Below are 20,455 nucleotides of genomic sequence, written 5' to 3' on the forward strand. Positions count from 1 at the left end.
CTGGTGATGTCTTCTTTGAAGGAAGTGTTGTAATCTGCGCTGTGCTGCCCACCTGATGTCTTCGCTGGACATTTCACTGTAATGCAGATTCAGTTTCACTATATTGCTTTTCACAAGCTCTTCGATGGGCGCCTTCCTCCCCAGAGTCTGCTGAAATCCTGGAGAAACTGTAGCCACATCGGCCCGAGCTTCATTGGAGAGCCACAGGACCTACAAGGACAAGTAGTTTAGAATCAGCATTATACCACCTAGAGGCCTGCTTGCAACAACCTCTACTACTCAAAACACTGAAATCGAGGTGGGGCTAGAGGGGAAAAAAAAATCAGATATCGTTTCAAATCCAGGACCAACACAGTCGGGATCCTTGCAAGGTATTCAGGTTTACTACTGTGTAAATGACTCCCATTCACGTTGGACATCACTGTGGATTCCCTGAAACGTTGGAATGGCGTAAACAAGAAATGCATCTTTATCCAAGAGAAGGAAACAAAGGGTTTCTGGTACAGTGCAAGCGGTGCAACAGGCCCAAAGCCATGGATCAAATGAACCATCCCAGTAACCACATCTAAAAAGTAACTTTCTCTCTTTGGGACAGTTAGGGCCTGATATAAATCCTGGCAGAGGGGAATCCTTTGTCACAAATGTGACGGATATCCCGTCCGCTGTATTACGATCCCATTATATCCTATGGGGATTTTAATACGGCAGACAGGATATCCGTCACATTTGTGATGGAGTATCCCATTGGCCAAGATCTAAATCAAGCCCTTAGTCATGGAAGCTGGCTCCCACATAATTTCTAATTACTGCCTTCTGTCACTCCTCTCTCACTTCTCAAATTCCTCCCCTCTTCTTAGAGAACACTTAAGGACCAATGTATTGTGTATATTATGGCCTTTGGATTTAGTGAAAATTAACATTTACAAACTTTGTGCAATTATTTTCAATCTTTGAATGAAACACAGAAGTCGAGGCGAGGTAAGATTTCTCTCAAATGAGATTTTGACAGTGGCTGCTCCATCCCACCTAACTAAAGGGTTCCCTCCTTGGGTCCATACCTCTTCTGGCAGATGTCAAGCCCTAGGGTTCCCATAATGCAGGGACAGTCCATACATGCCTTCCTAAATCTGTAATGTTGTGGGGACTCTAGCCTCATCAATGAACCCATTACGTTGCACTAAATTGGTGCCCATTACAAGTCTGCCATGTTGCAAACCAGCATCACTTTGCCCCAAATTATGCCATTTGGTGGGGAGCTTACACCGATTACATACAGGCATTTTTATGAAAGTGAGCGGCCCATTCCTCCATTGCCCTCCCTGTGAATTATGTGTGATGCGTACGATTGTGCTGTTGCAGGAAACAAATGTGGAATCCTAACTTTTGTAGCCATTTAGCGAAATAAATGTGCTGCCAGCAGCCATACAGAACGTGGTCTTCTCACCACCCTGAGCATGGTATGGTGTGAGTGCCACAAGGTGTTCTGCCACTACCCAACATCCACTGCATCACCGAACAATGTATGGTGCCATTGGTTGAGAGCCCTACGACACAAAAAGATGCCCTATCACAAAAAGAGCTCAGAGGTATTGCTAGATTTTGACTCAATGGGCCAAGTGCTCCTATTAAAGAGCAGAGTGTTTCAGCTTTCAGAAGACACAAGAAGGAACTGAGCATCACAGAATTGATTATTAGACTTCCTAGGGCCTGGCCTCTGCGCCCAATCAGAATGCATGTTTACTACACACCCTTGTAAATGAGCAGCAGAGCAGCTGGCCCAGGTTTCACAGTTTAAATACATTCAGTCAGCTTTATGGATCTGGAAATATGAAACTATATAGCTCATGTTTAATCAGCTAATAAATCATGCCATGCAGAGACGTCACAATCTCCTTTCCAGCTAGGATCTGTTAATGATTATCTTTTTGTCCTCGGATTTCTCAACATACTAGTCGATAACAGTTCTAGTGTCTACACATGGCAGCTTGAAACCCATTACCTGGTGCTTTAAAACCACGTTTCATAAAAACGTGTTGCACGTGAAGGCACTGAAAAGAATTAATGCAAGGAACGAATAAAACAATGTACATTGTAAACATCAACTTACAACTGCTTACAGCTGTCAAGGGCTCACTTCCTTGCATTTGCTTAAATACCTAAACCCAATGCAAACCCAAACAAGCATGGACTTCTGGTGCTTACATATTTATATCCTGCAGCTGAAGAGAATGACTGTCACTGGTCATGTCGTTAGTTATATAATCGGGGTACCTCAAGTGTTAGAAGTTTATGGTGCGGAAGAGCACGTTTCCAGAGCAAATGAACTGCTGTGAAACTTATGGCCTAGCACTGCATTAAAACAGATGCTCAGGATCTGAGCCCTGAAGCAGAGAGAGAATCAAAGGGGCAGTACTGAAGGTGTTTGAAAATAGGAATCTGAGATATGCCCATAGCTGAGAGAGCCATACAATATTGAAAATGGTGTCTGTGCTTAAGGCCCAAAATAGGATGCCAAATGCCATCAGTATCCTGGTGCCAACTCTCAAGCATGAGCTTAAATGTTAGAAGATAGTCAAGATTCCAGTGCCCTAACTTAGCAAGAACCGGAAGAACACAACTGAAGTGTGATAGAGCGGATGGCATGGCTTCATAGGGACTCCACAGAGGAGAAACAAATCTAAATTACTGAAAATAAAACAACGAAAGAAATGTAATCCATGCAGTTGTGGGGTGCTGCATCCAAGAAGCAAAGCATGAGTAGTACTTTGGAAGGAACTAGGTCCATAGAAAATGTAGGACCTAAAAGAAAAGATTGAGATAATTAAGAAAGTGCGAGCAACGCAGCAATGATTTCATGTTTGAAGAATTGAGGCTGAAAAGAGTCAGCTACAGTTGGAGGGTCCTTTGGTGCTTGAGGGCCTTTACAGATGTCGGTGAGACGATCACAACGGCCTCAACTGTTGTCAAAATGTTCCAGAAAAATCTTGGAAGAATGTTGCACTGCTACTGGGGTCAGTCGATCTTTCCTTTGGTCAGTAAAATGAAGCAATTGTTCTGTTCTTGTGACTGGTAGCAGAGGGTTTTTTTGGGTGGCAATTGTTAGTGAAGGGTGCAAGCAGAAATAGTATTTGGGAGCATAAAATGTAATCAGTTGATTAGTTGAGGAATGTTTTAGGAGTTGCTCTTGTTTTATTTTTCAGAAGGTGTTCGAGGGGTAAGGGCCTGCCAAGTTTAGAGTGAACCTAAAAGCCCTCTGTTATGCACAGATAATGGAATTATTATTTGAGAGGATCTTCAGCAGACATATGAAGTGTTTTTGTTTGGTCCTCTAAACTGAGATAACAATGGCAGTGCTAGCACATTGAAGCAGAGCTTAAAATCTGAGGTGGAGACTCGAAAAAACTGCTAAGTGTTGTTACTTCTGCAAAAGAATAGCACCACTCACTTAGGAACAGTGCACTAGACAGCACTGGGTTCCAGGGTGCAGGGAGGTGCAAATCCTACTGCCTATGAAAAGGAGAAACATGAATGGTCTTCAGAGAGCTTTGCACAGGCTCAGCATCGTCTGTACAAGCAGTGACTGAGGCTCTGCAAGAAGTTTTAGTTCATGCGTTGATGTTGACAACTTGGGGTGAATTTCTGCTTGCACTTTCATTGCCATAATTCAATCAATCAATCAAACTTGTCATCCCGGGGGGATCTCCAGGTAATGGTGTTGGGGAGGGGGGGGAAGAGTCTGCAAGCCTTGGCCGGCTGGTGATGGATGTTGAAAAGCCATGTCTTGAGCAGTCGTCTGAAGTCTTCTAGAGAAGGGGAGGTGCACAGGTGAAGGGGGGGGGGACGTTCCAGGACTTGGCAGCAAGGTGGGAGAAAGAGCAGCCACTGAGGCGTTCCCGACGGATGCAGGAGACGTAGGCCAGGGTGAGGTTGGCAGAACGGAGCTCTCTGGTGGGATGATGGAATGTGATGCATTTGTTGATATAGGCAGGCCCAACATCGTGGAGGGCTTTGTAGGCGTGCCTTGGGAGCTTGAAGTGGCACCTTTCCTGCACGGGGTGACAGTGAAGGGCCCTGAGGTGGGGAAAGATGCTGGTTCTTCTGGGGAGGGTGAGGATGAGTCTTGCTGCTGCGTTCTGGATGGTCTGGAGGTGGTTCAGGAGCTGCTTCAAGGTTCTGGCGTAGAGGGTGTTGCCGTAGTCGAGGTGGCTGGAGATGAGCGCCTGGGTGACTGTCTTCATGGTCGCGATGAAGATCCATCAGAAGATCTTGTGGACCATGCGGAGGACGTGGAAGCAGGAAGAGAAGACAGCGTTGATCTGGTGTTTCATGGTGTGTTGGATGTCAAGGATAATGCCAAGATTGCGTGCGTGGTTGGTAGAGGTGGGCAGGGGGCATAGGGCCACCATGTGTTGTCCCAAGCGGGAGGGCTTTTTCCCCAAAGATGAGGATTTCTGTTTGGTCCGAATTTAGCTTGAGGCAGTTGGTCCTCATCCAGATAGTGATTTTGGTCATGGTGTTTTGGAAGTTTCTTCATGTGGAGGAAGTGTCGTCGGTGAGGGATAGGATGACCTGGGTGTCATCGGCGTAAAAGATGATGTCCACACAGTGGGTGCATGTGATGTCAGCCAGTAGAGTCTTGTAGGTGTTGAAGAGGGTGGGGCTGAGGGACGAGCCCTGGGGATTGCCACAGATGATGTCCTTGGGTGCAGAGACGAAGGGGGGGGGGGGAGGGGGGGAGGGTCAGAGGATCCTGTACGTTCGGCCGGAGAGGAAGGAGGCGAGCCAGTGGAGTGCGTTTTCTTAGATACCAGTGCTGTGGAATCTGGTGATGAGGGTGTGGTGGGAGACAGTGTTGAAGGCTGCAGATAGGTCGAGGAGGGTGAGGGCTGCTGTTCTTCCTAGGTTGAGGAGGTGTCTGATATCATTGATTGCTGCAATCAGGGCGGTCTCTGTACTGTGGTTGGTCTGGATTGGGAAGGGTCAAGCAGGCAGTTGTCTTCGAGGAAGTCCGTGAGCTGGCGATTGATAGCTATTTCTAAGACTTTGGCGGGGAGCGGGAGAAGCGAGATAGGGTGGTAGTTCTGGAGCTTGTTACGGTCAGCTGAGGGTTTCTTAAAGAGGGGCTTGACCTTGGCGTTCTTCCAGGAGTCAGGGATGGTGGCTGCAGAGATGGAGGAGTTGAGGATTTCTGTGAGGGTGGCTCCGATTACTTCTCTTCCCAGGTTTTAGAAGTGGTGCGGGCATGGGTCAGTGGGGGATCCAGAGTGGATGGAGGTCATGATGGCGATAGTGTCTTCGGTAGAGAGCGGTTTCCATTTGGAGATCCGGTGAGGTGGGCAGGTGTGGGTTGGGGTGCAGAGGTGGTCGGGGTCAGTTGCCTGGGGGTCAAAATTGCTGTAGATTTCAGATTTCTTGTGATGAAAGACATCCAAGAGCATATCGCAAAGGGCTAGGGAGTGTTGAATTGTGTTCTCTGCGGCGGATGGGCAGGAGAAATTTCTGACGATACTGAATAGTTCTTTGGTGTGGTTGGTGCTCGCCTCGATACTGGTGTTTAGTGCTTCTTTCTTGGTCTCCATGATACAGTGGTGATACCTGTTGAGGACGGTCCCTTGCAAAAGAAATATTATTAAAGGTTTCGATCTGGTCAAAAGTTTAGTGTGAAAAGCGATTGGAAGGTAAGTTGTGCCAAGGACCTTTATTAGGTTTCATTGATCAGAGAGGAAACATGGTAAGTAAAGGTGCAGGAGTGCTTGCGATGATAAAGAGCACATTGATATTAATCTTTTATCAAACTGGCTGTTTTCATTACAGGTAGAATGTATACTATGAATGAGTAGTAGATGGACAAAGGAAAGGACTACCTGTTCACAAATCTGCATCTGTTGTTAATGGGCTACACTTAGACCCACAGCAGTGATGGAGTCCCAATGAGGATGAGCCATGATTCTTTCAAAGATGTGGGACTCTGCATGAGGCAGCAGACAGATTTATGTCGGTGGTCCAGCTGTGCCCGATAGGTAGAAGGAGGCTTGCAGGTGAATATAACATTGGCATTCGGTGGAAGAGTAGTTAAAGGTAGGTGCAGATGACTACCAGAGTGAGGGAATAGAAAGAGAAGCATAGGAGAGGGTCTCAGGAAGGGATGAATGGACAGCTGGTAGAGGAACATGAGTGAACAGAAGTGGGTCATTAGAGGTTCTGAAGTAGTCACTGTGAAGCAGTGGAGCTGAATGATCATGGCAGTCTAACCTTCCCATATAGCGCTGCCTTAAGGTATTCTAATCTAAGTGCCAACATACGAGTCAGGAATCATTTATTTTAAGGGCTTCCATTGAAGGTGGGTGTGTATTTGGTATGGCTAGCTAGTAGGGGGAGGTGGTTGAGTTAGAGGAGGTAGCTGGTGGAAGCAATATGAATAAAAGCTAAGATGGGATGCTTGAATTGATCTCAGCTACTGGCAATCACACATTCCAGTCAATTATTTTTCATCCACTGTGCCACTCTAGACAGAGACTGGTCCTATGTAAATCAGTCTTGGTCCTGCTCCATTAGGAACTGTCCAGCCTGAACTGCCAGACCAGGTCCCCTGCAGACAGGAACACAAACAGCCCCAGACTGGTTCTGGCCTAATTAGGCCTGTTCAGGGACGTATAGCTTAAGTGCTGTGGCACAATGAACATGGAACCCACATCTGGGCAAACCAAGAGTGTCTACTGTAACAAGAACAACGTGATGCAAGAATGCTTGCATTAATCCCAGCCACTGGCATTACACAGGGCTGCATCCTGGTCCATAATCTTTTACCATGTTACTCTAGAGAGAGAGACTGATCATATACAAATCATTCTTGGTCCTGTTCTAGTGGTGGAAGGCCTGGTTAGTTATTCAGGATGAGTAGGAGATATGGGAGGACATACCAGAGAGAGTGATGGTAACTGCTTGAAATCTTCGACAAATAATTCAAATTAGTGTGGAAAGGTTTCCTGAGACTTTGATGAATGTTGCATTTGTTTCCCATGCACTTTTCAACCTTATATGAACAATGATTTTATGTGCAGATGAAAACACTCATTAAAATAAGAGAACAGAGATAAAAAAAATAGGCAAAGTTGAAACATCATTGAATCTACAAAACGCCATGTGTTTGCCTTCAGCAAGGATAAATTATACACAATAGCTTTTAACCGCTTTCTGATGTATTACATTACTCGCTAATTTTGTAAATCTAATCTCATTTTTCATTTGCTTTAAAAAATACCATTTTGTAAATGTTGCCTAGATCCCCTTCTAATTTGGGGATGTTTAAGTGAGAAATAAAATCTTACCAGATGTGGATCCACTGCGGATTCATTGATGACCTGCAGGGTCCGTTTAATCCAGGAATCTCGATAAGGATGCATCATGGGGGGCCGGTAGAGATCAAATAACACATACTTCCTTGCCTGGTGTGCAAGTTTTAAAAAGTCATTCAACTTGTAAATGGATTGATTTATTGCTAATCTTTCATCTTCACTTGACAAAGAGCCGGTGGACAAAAATGGTTTGTCCTAGAAAAGCAATAAGTATATTTCACATTTTATGTTAACAAAAATTCAATTATCAAATTAAACATTGCATAATTTTTACTCAGATTGGCAAATAAGTATAGACCTCAATATAGGACATCCTTCTTTCTTTAACATGTTCACTACTAAAATTAGATGAGAAGTCTCTTTACTGTCCAAGAGGTACAAAGGAATAGATACTATAATCACAGCATGGATAAATTTAGACATGTTTGAATCTATGGGCAGTGAGAGAACAAGAAATGAAGCTATCATACTGAGTATCAATAGCCATTAATCCTTTTTAAAGCGTAAATAAACAAAGGTAAAATAAAGTACATCAAACAAACATATGCATTACCTCATACAGGCACTTCATATCAGAATCACCTAGAAAACATTTCAATAATCATAAATTGTTGTACATCTACTATATCTAGTTAACAGGCCTGCAACTTAGAGAGATCTCACCTAGCAGTCACCTAGCAGATTTTCGCACAAATTCCTGCACATGAATCTAATTAATCAAAGAACCACTATGCATAATACTATTTCTCTACAGTTACACATGCACAAAAATCTGCAGAAAATAACTTTTCCAGAAATGTGCTTTTGCTCATTTAACTTTTTTACTTCCTTTCTTTCTACACTTGGAAAAAAAATGTCCATGCAGAGAAAGGATTCGCAAAAGATTGTGCTGTAGATTTTGCCTACAATCTGGTTAGGTTTCTGTTTCCTTTAGGTTTCCAAAAATTACCAGGATAATGTGTAAATATCCATACAAGGTTTTCAGGCATATTGGTGGGCATCTGCAAGATAAAGTTTTGCAGAAATGTGCATTTGCACATTTAACTTTTTTGACGTTTTTTCCTCACCACCTAGAAAGCTCTTTTCCGTGTGAAGACACAGGGGGTTATTCTAACTTTGGAGGAGTGTTAATCCGTCCCAAAAGTGACGGTAAAGTGACTGATATACCACCAGCCGTATTACGAGTTCCATAGGATATAATGGACTCGTAATACGGCTGGTGGTAAATCTGTCACTTTTCCGTCACTTTTGGGACGGATTAATACCTCCTCCAAAGTTAGAATAACCCCCACAATCTGTAATAGATCTGCAAAAAATATGATGGTTTTCAACAACTTTTCAATTTGTGTCACCACTCACACCACCTTTTTAATAACTAAATATATACGTGTGCAAACAGGATGGGAAAACCATTGCAAACACATGTGAATACCAACAAAGTTACAATATGTAGAGTTTTCATTGCATGTCCTACGACAAAGCACATTCATGTTCCTACTCCAAACACTTTGAGAGCTATTCACAAAGGTGACAATGCCTAATTTTAAAATACATCTCAATAGCAGTATTATTCTTTAAGAGCAAAGTTTTATTCAGCTGAATGATATCTTGAGCCATTAGCTCCAGCAATGTCTTACAGGTTTATCTAAGCTCTGGCAGATACCCTTCCCCAGCAATGGAATTTTACCAAACAGTTCAGTTTGCACAAATAGTACAGTAAACATTCATTAGCAATATTCAATAGCAGGTAACACTACTGGAAAAGGCATTCTTAACACTGTTGTTGCAAACTTGAAATGTATCTGCCAAACTTAGGCTGGAACACTCTGCTATCCTCCCTACGATTCTCACAGCACAGAGTTGAGCTCTGCAAAATACCATCCACAGTTTCTACTTGTTAATGTTCAAGCATATCCGTGTACTGTGGTGATGCAACCACGTGGTCCAAACAAGATGGAGTCAGTTAGGGCTCATAATTGTGGCCTACATGCTCACAAAGAACTTACAAATGAATTAATCTACATGGGTAAGTTTACTCTTACACTTTTGAGTAACTTTATTGTTTCAGTCTATTTACCATTTGCAAGTGTACAGTTGTTCAAAAGTTTAGACATGTTCCCAACCCCTGAAACATATATATGACCGTAAGGTTACTACCAGTAGCGATGTTATAGCCATATTTGTCATTGCACGGACTTGGCAGAGACCTCTTGCCAGATACCTCCACTATCGGGGCTGAGATCTCTCTATGGTAAAATATAGAGAAATGTATGAAAGTTTATTTACGTTCAATGAAGTACTTTACATTGTTTCTGTTAAACATTAATCAAAATTAATTTTATATAATTATTTTTAAAGTAGGGCAAATTCATTGTGTATTAAAAGTTACTAAGTCATGTATTGAATTAATTTAATAACTAAAAAAAACTTTACATTTATTTTTACATTTGAAAGGCAAATATTTACAAAAATAAAATAATATTTATTTATAATTTATAGTTATTTTTAACATTAAACTAAATTTATATATACACTGTAAAGAGATAAAATGAATTAATGTATGTAAACAATATTTCCTTTGGGGGGTTTATTTTTAATGTCTATCACCATTATTTTCAAAGGGAGGTTGTTGCATGACAAGTTACAGAATGAAGGATGCGTTTCAGAGGCACCACTATGTGATGAACAGGCCTTTGATCACAGAAATGTGGAAGAAGACCAAACCTGCACAGTTCTTCTGAAGTCTGTATCAGGTAAGTAAGATTTCACGTTTTCAAGAGGGTGGGATGGTACCATGCAGTCTTGAGTTTCTTGGTAATGTGCTCTATGAACAGAACACAAAGTCTGAGTTAATGGCAAATCCGAGTGATTTTGCATTGGGAGTCAGCTGGTGGGTAGAACTCTCTAAATTCATGTCAGCTAACCCATTTTGAATCTGTGGTTATCTGTTTCCATTGGAAAACAGGAGAAATTCTATCTTTGGTCTTGTTCAGCTTTAAGTAGGTGCTTGACGTCCTGATAAGCTTTAGCTCGAGGCAGGTTTTGAAGTGCTATATGTTATTGGTGGAGGAGATTTAAAAGTAGAGTTGTGTGCCATCAGCATGACAATGGGTCTTGATGTTTTTGAAATGTGTGAAGTCAAAGGGTTCCATGTAGATGCTGCAGATGATGGAGAGGGAACATTCCTTGGGATAAAGATTCTGGGGCACTCCACAGGAGGTCAGTGAGTTTATGGGTTCTTGAGGTTCCCATCTGGACAATTTGGTGGAGGCTTATGTTGAAGGCAGTGAACACATTCAAGGCTGTGTTAAAGAAACCCATGTATGTTTCAAGGATATAGATAAGAGTTTGGTGTCCGACTGTGTCAATGGCAGCTGAGAGGTCAAGCATGATCAGGAGGCAGGGTCATATTTGTCACCGAAGTGGAGTGTCATTGTCAACTACTTGAAGGGAAGCTGTCTCTGCACTGCAGAGTGGTCTGAAGCAGTAATGGTAGTCCCGTAGACGGTTTTTCTTGTTGTCCTAATCCTGTAGTTGGATGAAGGTTGTTTTTTCACTAGCTTTAAAGATGAAATGTGCTAACACCAAGCTCTGTACGGTTAACTGCTGTATGCTAATATTGCTATTGTTCTCAAAAGACACAGTCTGAGCAGAATCCTATTTAAGTGCTGAATCTTCTGATGGCAACTTGAGAAAAAGTGAACTGTAGAATCACAATCTTACCTCAATGAACCACTTTCCAGCGTTCAAGCTCTTCAGAGCATCCCAGGTGAACATAGCAGCATTTTCATTGGTTAGGTTTGGATAGACCTCATGGACATTTGTTGTTCTCTTTAAAGTGCCGTCGTGCATTAAGAAAGGGATGCCATCATAACTTCAAAAAAGGAACACAATGTTTAGAGACACTAGTTTCAAATGACCAGAATATCTCCAATGCACCCACATTTTATACAAATCAAGGCCAAATCAAGCAACAAGAAACATTCACATGTATGTCTTCATAGCACAGTCAAACTGGGCACACAAGAGTAGGCTACACCAGGCGATAAAAAGGTCATAGGAGCCACTTATCACAACATTTATGGTTTCTTGTAATAAAGACAATAATAGTATATTTTTTTTATATAGCACCCACTACCGGAGGTTTCCGATGTCAGCAGTATAAATAACAAATATTAATAATACATAATTTATTGATTATCATCAAACTCAGTTTGAGTTGATCCCATGTTGTGAATTTCTGACCCACCTTGTCACACAAGATGTCAGCAGTGAGCACTCAATTCACCAAATCATCCCTGCATTATTTATGTTTAAAATGTATTGTATAGCATCCTACCACCTTGAAATTTAAGGGTTCTGTCTGCACAAGAATCTTGATGTCACACAATGGTTAATTTAGCTTAGTTGATGTTTGTATGCAAATGTGAAGTCATACTGCATGTTCTAAAAGCCTTGTAAAAATGTTGCCTTTGTTAGCATAGACACTACCAAGGATTTTGTAATTAATCCATATATATTGCTTGAGTTTCCTTTCCCTAGTTAGATCACCAAGTTCAGGACTCCTTCCAGGAGAAAAAGGACAGCCTGATAAGTCATATTGCACTTACACATCACTGATCACGACTGTTCGGTATCTGGAACACTGTACTGGTCCCAAAGAACAGGAGGAGAACACATTGGGATATGGCTTTGTCATAAACTGATATCAAATTCCTACTTCACGAGGATTAACAGCCACATCATTGATAACAGAAAAAAAACAAGATGAACACATTAAACTTTACCAATTGTATAAATGAGAATGGCTGCCAAGGTATTAGCTATAAAAGACTGAATCTACAGATATCTGTGAAACGTCAAAGCAAAGTAGTACACACTGTTGTCCTTCTGTCATACTGGGTTTTGGAAAGCCAGCAAGGGGTCTGGGCATTGCTTCACAGGGACGTAACAGACTTTGTACTGTGTGCACTCTCATGTTAATGACAGTTTATTCTTTGAATTTGAACTATAGGATATCACAGAGGTTTTTATAATAGTGCTGTTGTTCAATGAATTACTGGATATGATTATGGTTGTTCCCACTTGCCTGCATTCAAAAACATGTTGAGTTAGATGCTGCACCTGAGCATACCTGCCCAAGACACCTATTGGCAGCTTTTGCTCGCTAAATGTTCTAGTGACATTGACTAAGATTCAATTTGTAGCAGGTCATTTTTTTCCCCAGATTTTTTTCTTGGAACAGGCTTATTTTAAAGTCGAATCGCATGCACTGCAATGACAACTGAGCAATTCTGCAATGGAATTGTTATTAACCAAGTAGTGAAATATGAAATTTGCAGTGATAATTTCATACATTTTGCACTGATTGCCCATTACAAATGCACATGCAAAATTGCCCGGATACCCGTGTAAAACTGCTTAGCCACCGGTACAATGCATTTTCTTGTCTTGGGTTGTTATACAATTTGCTCCTGTTCCTTAGAGATGTCCATGGCTGCCTAACAAATCTGAATGAGGAAAATAGTAGTTATCTGTGCACAGGAGGAAACAATGCAGGAAGAGTAAAGGAGGGATCCAGAGACATGGTATATGAATCTACTCAATCATTCACAGAAGAAGACATCTGCTGCTGACAAGAACAAAGACTAGTTGGCCATGAAAAGTCCCACTGATGGGTATGACAGATAGAATGCTATGGTTTTGGATTCCACAGAGGCAGGGTAAGGATGATGCTTAAAAAACCTTTTACTGGTTCACCCTCAAGCTCGTCTCACACACTGGCCGGCCCTTAAACAACTAAAGCACCTAAGGTCAGTTGGATATGGTGCTATATAACAGCTAAAGCACATAACATAATATATGTGCACACTCAGGTCCACTACCCCAAGGCTTTGCGCAAATCATCATCATACAGATTTACTGTCATGACATTTAGAGCTGGGACATTAAAGCTGTTCATCCATTTGGAAACCGTGGGACCTTGAAAATATGAACATTTTCTTGACCTAATACATATTTTAGGCTTGTTTATTTTTGGTAACCCTGCTATTTGTGCAGGCAGTAACCTTTCTAGCTCTGTTAAGTGTCAGTCTTTATTCCTCACACTGCCACATTGTTCCCCATCTCTCCTGGCCTTTTTCCAGCACCTGGGACTGACATACAGTTTGTTTACTTATTTCTATACCTAGACATAGGGTCTGGGTATTTTGCTGTCATAGCTGATTGACAGGCCAAAAACCTTCTGCTCGCATGTAAAATGTTAGAGAAAAAGGACGCAGTGCCTTTAAGCACTTGCCAACAATGAATGCCACAGAATCCGGCGTGTCCAAGCCAATGATTTATACAGTTGCCTTGATGTGCTGAGCTTATAAGACAAGCCTTAGAACAGAGTAGGGACAATGCTCTAAATATCCTCCAGCACATACTGGGTAGTGGGAGCTAATGTTGGTCTTGGATTTAACATTAAAATGGTAAGTGTATGAGCAGAAGAGTCATGGGGCAACAGACAAGGAAACTGAAGTCTGTCGGGAAGAGGGGCAGGTCATCGCCTAGTCATAATCAGATCATAAGATGTGTCTTTAGTACCTTGTGAAATTTCCCTGCAAGCCTGAAGTGCAGTGGAATGGCTGTTCAGAATGCTTAGCATTGGATGTGTTGGGTGGCCTGTAGGTCAAAGGATGTTGATCAAAGGCTTCTCGGAGGTTGGTATAGCCAGAAGACATTGCATAGGTAGCTAGGGCTATGGTGGTAACACATCTTCTAAAGTCTTCTAGGCAAGCATAAAATTATCCTGACATTTTAATGAATGATATGATTAAGGGCCCTAAATGACTGAAGACTTCCTTTTTTTGCAACCTAGCAGAGGAGGATTTGCAATCATCCAGCAGAGCGAGAAGGAAGACAAGCAGTTTCTGAAGTAGTTGCAACAAATGGAGATCTCCTCAGAGCGCTCTTGGTGTGACAAATGAAGGGAAGGTTATCCTCGAAGTGTGTACTCCGTTTGGATTTCTGCACTGGCTTTGGGGGGATTCCTAAAGGGTCATGCTATGAGAAGCTAAAGCATTCGAGAAGCAAATGAACAGGTTGTAAGTACTAGGAATGTTAATATACAAACAGGACCGCTTCTTCCAGCCCTGAAAATCATTCAGATGGTCACTTTAGGGTTGGAAGAGGGTTTCCCATGCAGAAGGTCTGTAGCCAGCAGTACATGTTCAAGACTGATGGGTTGTATAAGGTTAGTCCCCAGCTATTACGGCACACAGATGTTATAACACAATAGATGACATTTCCTGTAATTAGTAAATGTTGGTTTATGCTGGCAATAGGCATACACAAAGCAGCCAAAGCAGAGATTGCAACTGTGAGAGAGACGTGGAGGTCTCACTAACAGTGTGCACAGAATGATATCAGGATTTGGCAAGAGCTGATGGTAAATTATGTTCTTCTGGGCATGGCACTATCTCACTCACTGGAAGGAGCAACAGGGGAAGATCTCTAGGTGTGGACACCTGGTGCAAACAAGGAGCAATACTCCAAGAAAGCAGCTTGTACAGTTCATGCAGTAACAATGACTGCTCCCTGAAAACAACAGCCAGTAAAATGTCAACAAAGTGGTTCAGGGCTAATAATGGCTGGTATAGTCTTTCTGCTAGAATATATTTTAATGCTTGTCTTTCTGTTTCTTTTATAATATTCTAAGCTCAGTGGGTGGAATGTTCTAATAACATTATAGCCCTTCTACCTTGGGCTATATAAGTTGTTGAAAGACCCTCCTCCTTGTTTTAGGCCCTTGCCTGCAGCTAGGACTTATAACTCAGGAAACTGCCTTTAGCAGCCAACAAAGCCCTCGGCAGTGGGCTACAAAGCTTTATTATAATTCAAACTTGTGATAAATAATGAACTTTAAGCTTTCAATGTCAACACTGTGCTGCCCCGTTGTGTGACTATAACACATTTCATGATACTCGCCATGTGATATACCAGGAGGCTCGACTTACAAGTTCCACCCTCCCATTCTGTACCAAATGTTATTATATTTATTATAGTTATGACAGGGACACATACCCCTGAATAGAGTTTATGCTATTCCTCGTTAAAACAGATATGCTTGGCAGCAGTTTGACAGAGCCAGACACCAGCTAATCTCAAAATATAGAATAAATATTAAGCAAAAAAAAGTTATAATACAGTGCCCATATATTTATTTAACGACTGTTCATTTCTTTTATAAACATCATGAAAAAACTGCAATAATTGTTAAGTTACACAGTTAATATTTTGGGAAGATTATAAAACCTTCTGTTGGATGTGGCTCTCTTGGTAGGGTTAGCCCCAAACTTTTTGCTTTCATTCTTTCTGTTTTTCTGAACCCATTTTTGTTGGCTTTTAGGACTCTGTCCACTTTACCACTGGAAACCAGCACTAAAGTACTTGTGCTCAGCCCCTACAACATGGTACATTTGGCTTATACCCGATTGGTATATTTAATTTACTTTTAAGTCCCTCGTATATTGTGCCACAGGTACCGAGGGATTGTAAATTAAATGCTACTAGTGGCCAGCAGCACTCATTGTGTTACCCACTAAAAGTAACCTTTCAAAACATGTCTCAGGCCTGCCACTATAGGCAAATTTGAAGTTTCAAACTGCCAATTCGACTTGGAAAAATAAACCTTTGTCAGGCCTAAACCTTCCTTTTTAATACATACAAGTCCCCCATAAAGTAGGCCATAAACAGCCCACTAGGCAGAGTGCATTGTATTTAAAAGGTAGGACATACGTTTTTAAACTTTACATTACCTGGTGGTGAAAAACTCCTAAATATGTTTTTTCATTACTGTAAGGCATACCTCTCCCATAGGATAACATCTGGTTACCTTATTCCATCGAATAAGTGCTAACGTTTGATTGGGAGCAGGGAGAAAGGTCATGTTTGGACTCAAATGAATTGTTATTTAGAATCCTATTTAAGGGTAAAGTCAGGTTTTAGATTACAATTTTGAACATGCAATTTACGGAAAGTTGGCACTTTCTTGCCCTAAACTTTTTGAGGCCTTATAGACGTTTCCAGCAGCTTGAGCCTGTCAATTGCTTCCCCATCAGGAATGCGCATTGGGCCCAGGCAGTAAACCACAGGACCTGGGTTTAGCTGGGAAAGGGCCATCCTGACGGGATGGGAGGAGTGGGTCTGTTCCCAGCCCTACATACATTTCAATGGGCTGCCTCCAGCACACTCACAAAGGAATTTGACGCCAACCTTCTGTATCCTAGACCTCTTGGAGCCTGGCAGGGGAAGGAAGGGGGAGGAAGGAATTTCCAGAACCAGGTATAGGGGTGGACTAGAGGTTTCTACCAATGTAAAGGGTGGCAAGAGGTATAAATATTAGACCTCCAGAGCCACTCATCACTACATTCTTGGACCTGTGGATATTCACGAAGATGGAATGCCTTGTTCTTCAGAGGCTGCCCTTCTGCTTCCAGTGGACTGCCCTGCTGCTTGAAGCCTGTCTTGTTCTTCAGAGGATTGTCCAGCTGGTACCAGAAGACTACCCTGCTGCTTGAGGCCTGCCTTGGCCCTCAGATGACTGCTCTGCTGCCTTAGGCCTGCCTTGTTCTTCATAGGACTGCCCAGCTGCTTGACGCCTGACTTTCTCTCTGAGAAGGAAGACTGGATCTGCTCCCTTCATCCCAAGCCAACCTGAGTGACTCCAAGGGCCAGTTGACTGACCTCCTGTTGTGTCCCACAGGAAGGTAGCAAGCTCCAGAGGCCTCTCTGGACTAGCCCAGATAACCAGCTGCAACTGGCCTTGCCTGGACCTACAACTGGACCTGCCTCAGCCCTGCTGTTTCTGATCCCCAAGAAGTGCCTCCCCATGTTCTGGACTCTTGGCTGGCATAAGTTTAGTTCCACCTGTGGAATACTGAAGTTTTAAACTCTGCACGCCGGACTTTGAGAAGTTATCTTTTTCAGTGGTACTAACCTGGTCTCTGTATCCAACAGGCACTCCATCGCTGTCACCCTGAACGTGTGACTTTGTCCTGGCCTAGCATGACCAGATACCCCCGGTTGGCGCTTTCTGCTTCTTGCTGCTTTTTCAATTAAAAAATAATAATAATCTAAATTGCATAATTCCAATTCTACTGTTTGAATTTGATTCCTTTTGGTGTCATTTTATTTACTACCTTTTACACTATTTTTCTAAATTGGTGTGAGATGTTTCCTGTGTTGTGTTTTCACTTCACTACTGTTTGTGTGCTGCATAAATACTTTACCCATCGCCCATGATTTAAGCCACCAGAAGGTTAAGCAGAGGTCAATTTAGTGAATTGCATTGGTCACCCTAGAAGAATTGTGTTTTTTGCCTAAGTGGGGCTTCCACCGTCCTCAACCAAAAATCTGATTTCCTACACCTTCATATTTTCTTAATATCCTGTTTGAATGGAGAAGTAACTTAACAACCTTGCTACCTTAGTTAACCAGTACTAGAGTATGTGCTCAATTTTCTTAGTAGTGTCTTCCTTGTCAGCAAGTAAGATAGCTCAGTGAGTTAAACTCTCACTTCAGAGATCTGTTTGTCAGCTACAGGTCATGCCCTTAAACATAGCAGGGCCAATTGTACCTTTTAGCGTTCCACATTAAATAAGATTAGTACCAGTGATTACTATCTTCATTTTTCCTTTCCCCCTCCACCAGTCTGGTAAGTGTGGGCTGGCAGGAAATGAGGGAATGTTAGGGTGTGCTAGGAAATTAATTGAGGGTGCAAGCTTCCTATGCTCTTCTCCAGGTTCCTGATCATTAAGTATTATATATCCCAGCAATCTACGCTTATTTCCTGCCTGAGGGCTGATAGGGTATTAACTGCTTCACGGCTAAGAAAAACAGTGTTGGCTTTCCCACACATTTAATATTCAAAATTCCCTTGCGGTCCGTGCTTTTTATCCAGCAGCACGGTGGGCATACAAATCAGGTACCAACCTGGAGCTGCCAGGAGAAACAACTGGTTGCCCAACAGGCCAGCTGATGCATAATTATTACTATTTATTCACTAAGTTATATTGTCAACACACCTCACACATCTCTAACTCTTTCTCAGCATATCTACTAATTGTGAAAATTACATATATTTTACAGCGATGACTAGATGTAGATCCCACTTAAACCCTACTCTGAAAGTGATGTTGTTGATAGTGCTTCTCTGCTCTATGCAGTGGTACTTGCATCAATATTCCAGATGTATTCATCTTACCTCATTGTGACATCAGTTTCAAGACCTGCTGCCCCATGCTCAATAGTCTTCTCAAATGACAATTTGGTGTTTTCTGGTGCCAGCTGAAAAAAATATAAAAAAGTGTTAGCATGTGTGTTTGAATTTCACGTTTTACACTTTCCTTCTTCTGTCTTCGGATAAGATATTTGATTCACTTGCCAAAATGTATTATGTAACCCCAACATGTAAGAAATACTCTGGCAAAATGGTGTATCATGTTTCTTTTTAAGCTATAGCATCTTCATCTGAACATAACAGTATCATCAAATGTCATTTCTGTTGAGATAGCTTGAAAAAAACAAGTATTGTGCAAGCCAATAGGTTTGTCTTTAACGTGTCGACAGATGTAAACACAGACATTCACAAATGTTTACATGTTTTGCCTACACAAATTCTGTTTATCACACTAAGGGGGTCATTTTGACCTTGGCGGACGGCGGAGGCCGTCCGCCAAGGTACCGCCGCTGAATGACCGCACCGCGGTCAAAAGACCGCGGCGGCCATTCAGACATTTCCTCTGGGCCGGCGGGCGCTCTCCAAAAGAGCGCCCGCCGTCCCAGAGGAAATGCCCCTGCAACGAGGACGCCGGCTCAGAATTGAGCCGGCGTAGTTGCAGGGGTGCGACGGGTGCAGTTGCACCCGTCGCGTATTTCAGTGTCTGCTTAGCAGACACTGAAATACTTTGCGGGGCCCTCTTACGGGGGCCCCTGCAGTGCCCATGCCATGGGCATGGGCACTGCAGGGGCCCCCAGGGGCCCCGCGGCACCCCCTACCGCCATCCTGTTCCTGGCAGGAGACCCGCCAGGAACAGGATGGCGGTAGAGGGTGTCAGAATCCCCATGGCTGTGGAGCGCGCTCCGCAGCCATGGAGGATTCACAAGGGCAGTGGTAAACCGGCGGGAGACCGCCGGTTTACCCTTTCTGGCCGCGGCTGAACCGCCGTGGTCAGAATGCCCTCGGGAGCACCGCCAGCCTGTTGGCGGTGCTCCCGTGGTCGGTGACCCTGGCGGTCACCGGCCGCCAGGGTCAGAATGACCCCCTAAGTCTGTCAGGCTGGCTTTGCCAATGCTAGGAGAAAAACAGCAAACAATTATAACCTACTGAACACAATCCATGTAGGAGATGAACATTTGAATGAGACAAACAGCTGAGGATTGGGTGGACTTTTAGATGGAAAAAAAGTTCCAAATGCATTCAAGTGGATGTGCTTCCTGGAAGGCAGAATATTACACAAAATAGCCAGTACCGTAATGAGAGACTAAAACTCAGTTGGGTGTAGCAACAACCAACCATCTGTAAATTTTAAAGAACTGGTAACAATTAATCTTGCACACAGCTGTGCTTTGAAGCCAAACCTAAGCATGCACAGATATGAACTTCTGACTTGTGTTGATGGGCCATTGGGCAGATGAAGCAGGGCAGGAGTAGTCATTTAGGGGCTATAACAACGAAATGCACTTCTCCGTAAGAGGATATCTCATCAAGAGCAATTTTACCTGAATTGTAATTGGAGTTGAGAAACCTGTGTGTTTCAGGCAAATAGGACTGGGTATGGCGGCCTGTGCATGGGCAGGAACTGTTTGCTCTTACCTTTATATGTGTCTCACACCTTTGAATGGAGAAAAACAACATGCATCTCTCTGTCAATAAAATACACAATAGTGATTTGTGCAGAACAATGCATATAGAAACAACTAATTTTGGGTGATGGTTATATATATTCATAAAGTTGACGTGCCAAGGCTATAGTTTAGCAACGGAGCATTTAGCATATTCATGCTAAGAGATCTGAAATCTTTACAGATGTAACAGATATAGCACAGTCTGTCTG

The 20,455-nt window shown here is 42.7% G+C and overlaps 1 protein-coding gene across 1 annotated transcript in view; it reads right to left on the reverse strand.

The window, feature by feature from the left end:
* The window catches only part of GDPD4 (glycerophosphodiester phosphodiesterase domain containing 4), a 167,154-nt gene that overhangs the window by 31,441 nt on the left and 115,258 nt on the right, over window positions 1–20,455 (reverse strand). Inside the window, exons 9-12 of the mRNA XM_069203911.1 lie at window positions 18,604–18,686; window positions 11,079–11,229; window positions 7,329–7,550; window positions 53–210 (exon numbers count right to left, since the gene is read on the reverse strand). Coding sequence (XP_069060012.1) covers window positions 53–210; window positions 7,329–7,550; window positions 11,079–11,229; window positions 18,604–18,686 — 614 coding nt within the window. The remainder of the gene's footprint in view (window positions 1–52; window positions 211–7,328; window positions 7,551–11,078; window positions 11,230–18,603; window positions 18,687–20,455) is intronic.

This window comes from Pleurodeles waltl, chromosome 8 (genome assembly GCF_031143425.1).
Source record: "Pleurodeles waltl isolate 20211129_DDA chromosome 8, aPleWal1.hap1.20221129, whole genome shotgun sequence".
Lineage (NCBI taxonomy): Eukaryota > Metazoa > Chordata > Amphibia > Caudata > Salamandridae > Pleurodeles > Pleurodeles waltl.